Source organism: Ambystoma mexicanum, chromosome 11 (assembly GCF_040938575.1).
Source record: "Ambystoma mexicanum isolate Mex_15411 chromosome 11, UKY_AmexF1_1, whole genome shotgun sequence".
NCBI lineage: Eukaryota > Metazoa > Chordata > Amphibia > Caudata > Ambystomatidae > Ambystoma > Ambystoma mexicanum.
In genome coordinates, this window is record NC_090934.1 from 1,292,738,054 (window position 1) to 1,292,750,896 (window position 12,843).

At 46.5% G+C, this 12,843-nt stretch overlaps 1 protein-coding gene across 1 annotated transcript in view; it reads right to left on the minus strand.

The window, feature by feature from the left end:
• GALK2 (galactokinase 2) overlaps positions 1 to 12,843 on the minus strand; it is an 841,566-nt gene that overhangs the window by 76,026 nt on the left and 752,697 nt on the right. The window contains exon 9 of the mRNA XM_069624776.1: positions 3,960 to 4,161. Within this exon, the coding sequence (XP_069480877.1) occupies positions 3,960 to 4,161 (202 nt within the window). The remainder of the gene's footprint in view (positions 1 to 3,959; positions 4,162 to 12,843) is intronic.

The following is a 12,843-nucleotide window of genomic DNA, read 5'->3' on the forward strand; positions in this document are numbered from 1 at the left end:
AACTAAACAAACCTGTGCAAAAAATAGCTAAGAACTATCTGAGGATTTGTTGGTAAAAATGAATTGAGTTAAGAAAGCTGATACAGGAGAAGGAAGTAATTCTTTTGTTCTTTAGTTGTTTTGTCTTAGTGGTAGGGTCAGACAGACTTTACCTTTGGACTTCACAAACTGACAACGAGCACCCTTGTTAGTTGACCCATAATTAGTGAGCATTAGGCATTTTTCTATTATTGGAATAAAAGCATCTTGAAAATGGCAACTCAGTCTGTCTTCGAACCCACCACAATACCCAATTTTGGATACATCTCCCTATGTAAATGGTCAGTATCCTTTGTCATTAGCCTTTGTTTGATTTATTGCCAGAAATGTATAACAGCAATAACCAACGCAATGTTCGTTCCTGGTGTAATTCATTGGCATACTTGTTTTATGAAGTACAATTTTCTAGTGTCATGTAGGGCCTTAAAACATATGTACAAGTGCTATATTGTTTCTGGCTCTGCAACTAATGAGTAGATCCTGCATCTCCGTTCAGTAACAGTCTCTAAATCACAGTCTCTCTCTCTCTCTCTCTCTCTCTCTCTCTCTCTCACATCCCCCCCTTGGGTCGCTCGCCTCATATACACCCCTCTCTCCAGATTTCCCTCCATCTCCTTCTCACTGGGGATTGTGGTGCCAGTCCGGGTGGATATGGACCATGAAAAGTGGAAGTTAAAAATAAACACTGCATCATGGAGCCTTTGTAAGAGGAATAAAACATAAAATGTGATGTAAACTATGAGAATTTTGCTTTGTTATGCTAAAATAACACTCTAAATTTCTGCATATGGATCTGCGTGTGGTATTTGTACATTTCCAACTGAGGGCCTTGGTTAGTTGCAGGGTTGGAGATGTGCCTGGAACTTATTGTTATTTCGTGTGAAACTTTTAGGCAACCACTGAGGAGAGCACCTGCGTCATTTGTCTCCAAGGTAGATACTAAGGAACGAATCCGGTCCTAGTGTTTCCCAGACTGAAATGTGCATATGACCTTCATACACGCACCTTCTACCCCTCCTTCTGCCTCCCCCAAGGTCTTCTCTCTCTCCCCTCCTCCTTCTCACTTTCTTACACCCCTCTCTTCCTTAGAAATGTTAGAAGTAGAATGTGCACATACATGCTGATGCCCTCTTTGCATAGGCACAGCTGGTAAACTGATGCTGGGTCTACAGGGATTACTGATATCCGTGGAGATCATGATCGCCTATAACTAAACTCCGTCTCAGTCTTGTCCTATATGTATGCCCCACGTGCTCAAGGGCGGTCACATGCCTGCGGGTTCACGGCACGTTATAAATAAATAAAAAACATCCTTGAAATTGGTTAGACTGGAATTGCTTTCCCCACTCACCTGTAGCATGTTTTATCTTGTGGAAAAGCCCATCAACCATCTTGGCTTTTCTGTCTATGCTGGTGGTGACAGGTTGTAACAGAGCTGTGGTAAAGTTCCTTGTGTTTACACGTGGTGGTGAGAACTATTTTAGAAGGCATGGGCCTACATCTCGTTGACTCTGCGCTGGGGTTCTTTGTGATAATCCTGACTGTTGAAGGCTGCAATGTAATACGGGCGCTGTTTTAGGACGCTTTTGTGAGGCCTTCAGGCAGTATTATGACAATTTTAGAGGGCCATCTGAAGAGAAAGTCCAGCTGCATCTGTGGCGTGTGGTGGAGACCCAGCAGCATCTACATTACCTGCAGGAAGGTTTAGAGGTGCTCCTATGCCACCACCAAGAGGAGCCCAGCTGCAGGACCTCCGGAAGAAGACCTGCAGAAACTGTGAGTGACAGGATGGTGTCTGGAGATCCTGTGAACTGTGTAAGGCAGCGGTCAAAGTGTATGAAAATAAGTAATTTGCACTGACCTGTAATTGTTACATTTGTACTAATTCTCTTATTTAGTCATTGGTGTGGTAGTTCAGGCTGAGATAATTTATAACTATTTTTAGTTCGTTTTTAATCTTTGTCTTTGTTCATTGCTGTTCCTATTTTTGTTTTGTGTTTTGTGCTAAAGTGTTAAGTTTAATTATGTCATGGTAACCTGTATTTTTTTGATGTCAACAGGTTTTTTTGTCTTTTCTAATGTTGTAATGTGCATTACATGATGCTTTCCTTTGATGAATGGTAATTTTATATTTGTAAAGGTGCATAAGCACTAAAAACAAATTAAAAAAAAGTGGAACTACGTTCCCTGCTGGCCTGTCCCGCTCCTCAAACCCCCTCGCCACTCCCCCTCCCACGCACAATGCAAACCCCGAAACAAATGCGCCTGCTTTTTAAGGGAACATTCAGTGCAGTGCACTCAAGTGCAAGTTTCAACTGCTTCCTACACTTTTATTTTAAAACAAAACTATTCCGGAACACTTTCTTTTTAAAATAAAAGTATAGGAAAAGCAAAACTTAAATTAAAAAAGTAGAGGAGCACTGCTGGCAACTGCTCACACCCACTTCGACCACTGGTCTAAGGACTCCCTCGAACTGATAGAACATTTGACAGACTCTACAGAGACATTTTGTATTTGACCACAAAGGAGGACATTTTTGTAATAAAGCATATTTCCTGTTTGGACTCTTTGTGAATCTCTTATCTATATGGCAGTACATATGGGATATGAGCACATGGAACTCGATATTGACATCAGCTAAGCCAATCAGAATGTTAAGATTTTAATCAATAACTACTGGTATGGACTGCATTCTGAATATTCAGACTTCAAAAGCAGAAAGGGAAATGCAATTTACAGGTCTGATTTCATTTAACAAAACGTTCCCTCTCGGGGAGCATCTTTTTTCCCCACTGCAACACCAAACTCACTCCACCAAAGTAAAAGCTAAAACACGTGAAAGCTTTCACTTTGTTATAGAGAATCCATTTATTTTTACATTACCCCTAACAAAGCATTTCCAATTCAACCAAATTTGTATTTCAAATGCTCAACTTATGAAGACACCCTTGTTTTTTTTTAAATATTGGAAAATAAAAACACATTTAATTTACTGACACAGTTTGAGTATTCATTTTACTCAATATAAAACGTTTTCTACTTTAAAATCCGAACTCTGAAAATCGATTTTGTCATTACCACTATGTGCTACTAGATCTAGAGACTTTGTTTGAGATAATCACTCTTCTCCAATTTATGGCCCTTTGCTTCGTCTCGGGCCATTATTTCTGGGTGGGTCCATATCCTGCAATAATGACCCCTCACATCGATCTATAAGGCTATAATATATGTGTACTGAGCGTAAGGTGACAATGTTAGGGATATTAACACCATTGCTATTCACGAAGAACACGAGCATCCTGTCGGTGACTGGGGATGTCCTCATCTTGACGGGTATGGATACAGCAATTTAAAGGACACTGGTGGCCAGGTCAATACCCACACCTTATGTGGCTCCAAAGGCCCCCATTTGTACCCCCACCTGTTCCCTTCTCACACATAAATGGATTCATAATCAGCAATATTGGTTTCAAAGGCAGTAGGAGACGATTACAACCCCCATTGTGTATCAATGACTTGGCAACAGTGGTTTATAGTGATAGCATCGAATGCAAAAGCCTAAAAAAATGCATAGGAAAAATGCATTTTTCCCCTTTTTTTTTTAAATGGGAGTTCCCCCAACTCCCTTTTTTACCCATTAAAAGCCATTATAATTTTTAAAAAAACCTTTACCTACGAAAAAAAAATCATTTTTTCGAAGCTTTTGCATTCAATGCTTTTGCATTAATTGCATTGTATTCGATGGAATCACCGGATACCGTCAAACAGCGCTTGGCAAAAGAAATGCCAAAGTGCCCCCCGTGCACCCCCGGCTCAGGACAGTGTGGGCTGAGGGTAAACTCCCAGGCATCTGACCTGCCCAGGAAAGTGGGGCGACGGGTCGGTCTCCCAGCTCCCATGCCCATGGCTAAATACTTACAGACAAGTGTTCACTAGCTGGTCCACCTCTGGGCAGCTGCATTCGTACATGTTCTTGCAGCTCTCGTGACTCTGGCTCATCAAGGCTCCAAGGCGCTGGACTGCATCGGCAGGTGCTTCATCACAGACCTCCTTGAAGTCCAGAACGCGCTGTGCTTCGCTGTACACGTGCTTAGCACGCTGGTACAACTTAAAGAAGGACACTGCACGAAACCAAAAACGCCTCATGTATTAAAAGTCACGAAAAGCAGCATGCTTAAGAATAACAATTCAAAACAGAACCAGACATTTCATTCCAGTAAGACAATTGGCCATTTAAAGGTGCTGGCACGACTTCAGAGGCGCTCGTACTTTCATTGTACAATGCAAGCGCCGCTACAAAGAGTCTACGTGTTTTCATGGAATTGGGTTCCTTTTCCTAATGGTGCTGCTGGTATCATAGAGGACAAAAGGGTAAATGTAGGTGCTGGGATTAAAATCTCTCTTTACGCGTCTTTCCCTGCCCCTACATTTTAGTCATTGGTTTGTGTTTCCTGTGTGGAAAAAGGCTGGACTAGAGTACGATATTGACCACCTGTCACGACATTCGAGCATGCAAACCAAGAGTTCCAGGAATCTGAAAACAGGCTACAATGCATCTCCCATTCTCAGGCACCTGTGCCTCGTATGCAATGTTCAAAGCAGCCCAAGCCCAAAGTTCCTATGAGGTCAAATAGGTCAGGTCCCAAACAAGTGGATTCCCTCCTAAGAAAGAGCAGGCACAGGGCGAACCTGTGAAAAGCATGCCACAAATGGCCTCAATAATCTACAGCCCAAATAGCAGGCTTAGAAATTGCTGGGAGCCTTTTAGCTCCTACTTCTAGCCTAGGAGAGGCTGGTTAGCTTGAACCCAACAGCTGCCAGGAGCTAGGTTGTGCTCCCCAGGCCAACTGATGCCTTACAAACATGTCATGTTTCATTCATTTTGAGTATTTGAGAATGTCAATAAAGAAGCATTCGGACAAATCTAGCACACGTTTAAACACAATGGATCATAAGGAACAAACGTGTAGCTCCTGCTTACAGGGTGATGGCCAGGGTCGGACTGGGTCATAAAATTGCCTCGTGCACCAATGAAAAAGTGGCCCACAGTTCAAATGGTAATTCATTCCTTTTGTGACAGACCATTTGAATAATACTCACAGGGGAGTTTTTTTGACGAAATGTGATGCAAATTGTGCATTTTAAAGAATATTTATTCAGCAACACTGGTCAAACGTATTCGCATCACAGTGAAGTAGCTCATCAAACTGGCCCACATTGGCCAAAAAAGTGGCCCACTTTGACCCAAAAAGTGGCCCACACTAGCATTTCTGGTCTGGGCATTGACCTATTGCCCTATAGGCCACTCCGAGCCTGGTGATGATCAATACCCAGGAGCTGGTTTTAGCTCCTGCTCATCTAAGGTTAATTTTGAACCCTGAATAGGATATATTTTCACTAGTATTTATTATGAATACAACTAGGCTTCTCAGGATGTGGTCTAAGAGATGGCCTGCTCTAATGTTCACCATTGGTGGCCTCCCTCTTTCCTAGCCCAGGCGTCTCTATTCCTCACAACAACCTTCGAGACAGGCCTCTAAAGCATGGTAAGCCATGCTGACTAGGTCTAATCTGGTCTCAGGGAGGGCCCTAAAGGCCTTGGCTTTCATCCCTCGCCCTCAGGGAATTATCGGAGGCGGCCCGTATTCTAGGTTGATCTGATTGCTCTTGTTATTTCAAATCAAAGATTCCTCAGCTCTTCTCTATCCCTCATCAGTCTCACCACAGTTCCATTGCTCTCCACCCTCTTTCACAGCCTTTCACATGCCTGCCTCTCCATCATTCCTCGCCCTCCCTCTACTCTCCTCCCTCTGATCTTACTCGTCTTTCTCTCTCTCTCTCGCCCCTCTCTTCTCTCCTCCAGGTAATAGTTGTTGTCTTCTCTCTCTCCACCTTCTCCATCACTGTCTGCCTTATCTCTTGCCTTCCTCAGCTAATACTCCACCCCCACTCTTGCTACAACTCCTATGTCTTCACCACCACCACCCCCCTCCGGTCTAACCCTCTCACTTCCACCATCCTACATACCTCAGACTTCTGCTCCTTCTCTCATATGCCCCTCGCCATCACTCGCTCTAAATTCCAACTCTACTGTAATTAGTGCCTCTCTCTCACACACAGAATCACCACATTACCTGTACTATCACAATATTCGCAACACTTCTCTCCACTGTCCGCTCTCCACTACCTGGTCTCTTGGCCCACCAACTCCACCGCTGACCTCACACGAAAACATCCCATCCTCGTGCTATCTAGATGGCTGGCACGGCCTTCCCTGATTCAACCCATTCCAAGGTTCCCACTGGTTTCTGTAGTCACCCATCTCCTAAGGCCAATCCAAACCAATTTTTCCCCCAGAGGCTGGGTTTTCACGGTACAGTTCTTGAAAACGCTGGTAAGCTCTACCACCTTTTCAGTATTCTCTGCGGTCTCCAAGTGGGAAGGCAATAATGTGTTCTTAATGCGCAGGCTTTCCCTGCTGTATACGTTTGTGAATGTTTCTTTTTCCCCTTATCCCTGTGGTACTATGGAAGCCTCTGCATGAATGGCTGATGTTTGTAGTGAGAGTTGCGCAATGTTCTGTTTTCTCATAGGACTCTGGTTTTGATCCTCTCTGTAGCCACCCGTGGCCTTCTGGGACAGTGAGTTCTGAAAAGGAAAGAGAAGAGGCCTGGCCAAAAAGGAGGTTGCAAGGCATTGCTGTCGAGACGATGGTACCAATACTGTTACACCATAGCACACTCCCTGCATAGCCAGGGGTTGGGGTCCCCCCAACTCCCTCACCCCGCCTCTGGTGTAGGATCAGCTTTGGCAACTGCCACATATAGCAAAAGTTTTATCTTCTTGCAGATGCTTCTTGTTTTCTGGGCACAAACCCCATTTCATTATTGTAATTATTTCTAAGAGTCTGATTAAACATGGAAAGCACATCTCAACTGATGTGACACCAGGTGACACTAGACAGATCACTGTGACAGCTATCAAAATGATGTGGAGTGAAATGCAACTGGCAATGGTATATCACTCAATAAGACCCATGTCAACCCAGTCCTGTCTTTATTCTTTGCATTCTGATAGTTGTAGTTTTGTTTCTCCAAGTGGCAGAATACAAAGGAAAACAAGCATTGGCAAGGCCAACAATTTTGGTTTTGTGTAGGCATGGGAAAGGCATTTGACAGCCACTGCTATAGTATTATTCACTGGATATTTATGATAGCAAGTGCAAAATATTAAAATTACTCGCTGTAGTGACTAGAGTACTCATAGTCCCCTTTCCTCCATCATTGTGGGTGTCCCCCAAAATGGGGAAGGTCCCAGAACCTTTGGCAGCGAACCTTTGGGAATGCCCCGCCCTCCAGCGCCTCACCTCAATCCCCTTTGAACACATCGGACTCTTAGATAACTTGCTAGTCATATTAACTGTAAACCAGTTGCATGCTAGCAGGGGAAGGGGGGAGGGAGTTATGGAGGAAAGGGGACTATGGACTGAGTACTTTAGTCACTGCAATAAGTAACTTTAATTACACATACATCCCGCCCCCTTTCCTCCATCCTTGTGAGCAATTCCACTGAACCGGAACATAGGGTGGAGCTGTGACAACCTGCCTCATATCTAGGATGAAGCAAAAAGGTTCTTCAGAACCACCTGAACAAATTCTGCATCGCGCCTGGAGCTGGTGCCCAGCAAATAGTGTTTACAGAAGGCCAACTGAGTGGCCCAAATGGCCGCCTTGCTGATGACATCCCAAGAAGCATGTCTCTGAAACCCGATGGCCGTGGCCTTAGCTCTGACCGAATGGGCATGAATCGCCTCAGGAACAGGTTTGCCCATGGCTCTGTAGGCCTCTGAAACGGCCTGGACCATCCAACGGGTGATGGAAGCCTTGGACGCCTGAGAGCCGGGGGAGGAGCCCCCAAAAGTCACAAACAGTGCCTTTGACTTCCTGAAGGATTTTGTCCAAGAGAGAGAAAACTTGAGAACCCTCTTGAGGTCCAAGAAATGTAGGGCCCTCTCTGCCTCCAACTGTGGGTTCGGGAAGAACATCGGCAAGCAAATCTCTTGATTGAGTCAGAACAGAGAGACCACCTTGGGCAAGAAGTTAGGGTGAGTGTGCAAGATGACCTTGTTGTGAAACGTGCTGAAGGGCTCGCACAAAGACAACGCAGCTCACTAACCCTGCGCGCAGACGTGAGAGCCACCAACAAAACCCTCTTCAGTGTCACCAAGCAGATGTCCACAGAGGCCATCAGCTCGAAAGGCTTGCGTTGCAAAGCTGCAAGAACCTCATTGAGGGCCTAGACTGGGTGCGGCCTATGCACCGGAGGAAAAATCTTACACAACCTGTTAAGGTGTGCCTTAACCACCAGGTTAGATGGGGAAAACACATGCTCAGGGGAATTCTTGTAAGCTCCAAGGGGAATTCTTGTGAGCCAAATACATGCAGCAAGTATCCACATGAACTACACCAAGTGTACTGAAAAAGCCAGAACATCATCCAGAGGACAGATGACAGGGTCCAAACACTTGTCGCGAGCCCAATGGCAGAACCTAGTCCATTTGCTTTTATACTGGCGGGACACCCTACTCCTGGGGGACTTTCTTAGGAAGAGGGACCCCCAAGAACTCTGCCAGGCATTGGAGGCGGTCATGAAAGGCCTTAACGGATGCTGAGGGCTCATTGTACTGGGCGTCGTTATCCTCGTTGTCATCGCTCCTACGGACTCATCTGCTGTTCCTATGCTGACGACACTCAAATCCTGATACGCCTGGATCGGGATCAAACTGAGGTCTCAGCTTGCCTTCATGACTGCCTAAAGGCAGTCGGTATTTGGATGGACCAGAACTGGCTTAAGCTTAATGGCAATAAGACGGAGGTAATGTTGGTGGGCTGTCCCCCCAATCCTACACTGTGGACCCCTGCTTTTTGGCCCACCTCGCTTGGTCCTCTACCTGTTCCTGTTAGCAAAGTGAAGAACCTGGGGGTCATTCTCTCTGCCTCCTTGTCTATGTCCAACCAGGTTACGGCTGTCTGTCAGTCCGCCCAACATCAGATCAGGGTTCTTAAGAGGGTCCTGCCTATGATTCCGGAAGCCATCCGCCCTCCTGTGGTGGCTGCGCTAGTCCTTTCATGGTTGGACTATTGCAACTCTCTGTATTTGTCGCAACCAATCAGTCTCATACAACGGCTTCAGCGTATGCAGAACCTGGCAGCCAGGTTAGCCACTGGGTTCCCCATATGGTGCCCACATCTTGCCAGTGCTTCGCCGACTCCATTGGCTTCCGGTGGCCCAGCAAGTCCACTTTAAGTCATTATGCATTGTCCATCCGGCAATCCATGGCCAAGGAGCTGAGTTTCTGCAGTCTAAGTTCTTTCGGTACATCCCGGAACGGGACTTTCGCTCCTCCACTACCAATCTACTTACTGTTCCAAGATTTAACCGGGAAAGGCTTGGCGGCAGAGCCTTCTCCATCGCTGCTGCCAAACTTTTGAACAACCTCCCACTGCCACTCAAAACCACTTGTAACCATCTGGGTTTCAGAAGAGCTCTGAAAACCACTCTATTCTAGTTCTCGGCTTTTTTACTGGTCTTCTCCTCAACTAGCAGTTTCCTCTCTAGCGCCATGATGCCTTCGGGCGACCGTGCGCTTTACAAATGGAGATAACATAACATCGTCTCCACCCCGCTTTTTTACAGGCTGAGGGGAATCCGGGCCCTGGGACACAGGTGCCGGCAGGGACTCCCCAGGTCCGGAGCTGCAGACAAGTCCAACGGCTGTTGAGGGGGAGGCGTTGGTGGAACAGGAGGAGGTAGAGGGGTCAGCACGACTTGTAGGGCCTGAACCGGAGGCACCGGGAAAGCCGGAAGAACAAGGGGAGAGGGCCGAGGCGGCGCCGCCTGGGGATAACCTCCATCACAATGTCCTTCAGGAGCCCGTTCATCAGAGGAAGAGGAAGCATTCAAAGAAGCGGTCCTCACTAGCCGCTGGGTCCCTAGGAGCTCTGCCCACTGAGGAGTTGGGCCTCCGCTCTTGGTCAAAGCACTGAGGTGCCTGGTGCATGCAGCTGTAGGGTTGTGATGGGTAAATGTACCCCTGCAGGGACCAAAACCCTGCACCGTAGAATCCGCTGCCACTTCAAGAAGGAAGGGGGCTGGAATCATCCTGCAAAGCTCACTCAATGGGAGAAAGCACTGGCCGGCCTTGAACCGGATCCAAGATGGCCACCTGCCTGGCAGGCTCTGCCACGTTCCGCTCTGCCATTTTGAAGCCTTGCGCCATGCCTTGGGCAGGAGGGCACGAATGCCCTGAGCCAAGAGAGGTCTCGGACCCGATAGGATACAGCTTGGGTCTTGTGCCCAAAGCAGAGCCATCGACCTCAGAAAGTCCTCTGGTAGGCGATGAGCCCTCAGCCAGATGTCCGGTAATCAAAACTCCCTGGATGACAGCCTCGGAGCGAACTACAGTAGACTGGGAGCTGTGGAATGACTCTTGAGGTGGCACTTGAGGATCCCGTACCAGCTATGGTAGAAGAAGAGGACGAATCAGATTGTCCATCCGAGGACAAACTGGTAGGGCCTCTGTATCGCTCAGCTTGGGAGCCAGTAGCCTGGAAGGCCTCAGGTCTGTCCCCAGACTGCCACCCGGAAGAGCCCCCGGGATTCTCGGCTGTAGTGGATCGGGGTGAGCATCAATAAATGAGGGTGTCTACGGAGTTAATTTTTTGCATCCCAAGATAGACAACAGTCTTGCCCCAGACAAATAAGGCATCCATGAAAAATTTCAACAGTGGGTTCAACGGTGTGGATTTGTATAGCCAGACTAATATACAGACACACATCCTACATTTTTTTGCATATAAGATTTTTGCATCCAAACATAGACTACGATCTTGCCCCAGACAAAAGAGGAATCCATGAACAAATTGGTAGACGTGTGTGCAAAGGTGTGGATTTGTATAGCCGAACACACATACATACATTCCGCTTTATATATAAAGATGCGCAGTCAAGGATATCTATGAACGTTAGTCTTAGCAATGAATAGACACACTCATGCAAGCAGCATTTCTCTTTCAATGTTCCTCAATGATGGAATAATCATTGTAATGCAAGCTGGGTTGCAATCTGTGTTCATTTAAGGCATATCTCAAGTTGCGTGAGAGATTCCCATAGCTCACACCCTCTTTTAAATCACCACTGAACAGTAGTAACCCAGAGCTAACTAAAAACATGTCTGTTTTGAATTGCAATGCAAATGTTATGCCAAAAGCTATGACTGGTTCCAAGGCCACCCTTTCGGTACAACAGTTCTGAACTGGCCAGATTATCTTCAAATTCTTCATGATTCACTTTATCCCATTACGACAAGTGCTGCATCAGAAATGGCCGCTTAACAGATGGAAGCGGATCATAAACTCTGAAGCCTTCCCAAATGTGCTCTGCCTTGTAAGCAAACCACAGGCAAACTGGCCAGTAGTGGGAGTCAGATAGGACCTCGAAGGAATGGGGCCTTGTAAAATGTTGGGGATGTGGTTCTTCAGCAAAACATTGGCTTGAACATTGTTCTGGTTTCTTTTGCGCCAAGTTTCCTTGTGGCCGAATATCAGGGCCAGCTTTAATAAGGAGAGAGGCAACTTGGATCCTCAAAGTTGATGCAGTGTACAGAGTGTACACGATTATTACCTTTTATACGCTGTGCAAGAGGTTATCAGGCTCAGACAGACCAAAAATAATCCTGGCACCAGTTCAAAACTAACCCAACATCGCAAATTGCTTTGTGCTACGTTTCATCACAAACTCTGTAGTGCCCGGGGGTACGTTTTTGTGAAAATTAGTGGAAAATGGTAAGTATCAATGGTCAAAACTACAAGCTGTGTTATGAGCTACTCCTCAGACTGGCTCATGCTAATGTATTGGCCTATCCCTTATGCTTTGCCCAATCGGCTGTCCAAGCCTGGTGGTGACTATTGTAGTTCTCGAGGCAGTCAAGGTGTGGCCCGCTCAATAGTGTTAAGTTAATTCATATGGCGCAGATTCGTATGGAAGAATTAGGCCCTCATTACAAGTGTGCCAGTCTGGTAAAAATGCCGGTAATTCCTGCTCCTGGATTTTCACCGGACCGGCACACTTCAAATTTGCTGATGTGGGCCATGGATCTCCCAGCAGGCCTGACCCGCCGGGAGTTCAGGCCCCTACTGGCAAACACATGCCTGAATCACCAGCACCGTTACTAACAGTGCCTGTGATTCAGTAAATCCCATCCCATGGTCCACGGGAATGGGAGTTTACGGGCACTCCGCTGCCCATAATATCCCAGTAATACTGGGATATCTGGCGGCAGAGACAGTAAGTGCAGTTTGCCGGTATCCACTTGTAACTCTGTGCGATACCAGCAAACCTAGGAGGGCGTTAAGAGGAGGAAAAGAATGGGTTGCTAAGGACTTTTTTAAACCAACATAAATTTGTCTCAGTTCTGACAACTTCGACAAATAGTTTGATATTGGCCCCATGTATGTACCGAATAGGTTTTGCCTCCAGGATAGGACAGTTTACATCTTGGGGGTGGGCCAGTGTAAAGACCGATGGGGGGACTGCACTTGCGCTCTCTATATGGTAGAGGGAGGCACAGAGACCCCTGCCAAGATTCTCTATTACGGTAGGAATGGACGAGCAATCAAGGCCTAGCTTCTCGGGAGGTGATGCGAGCTGGTTCTTAAGTACAGTGTACTCCCCGAGCACCCACGAAGGAATGTCCACACACTGTATCGGTTAAAACATAGTCTTTATATAATGTTCAAAGTCAT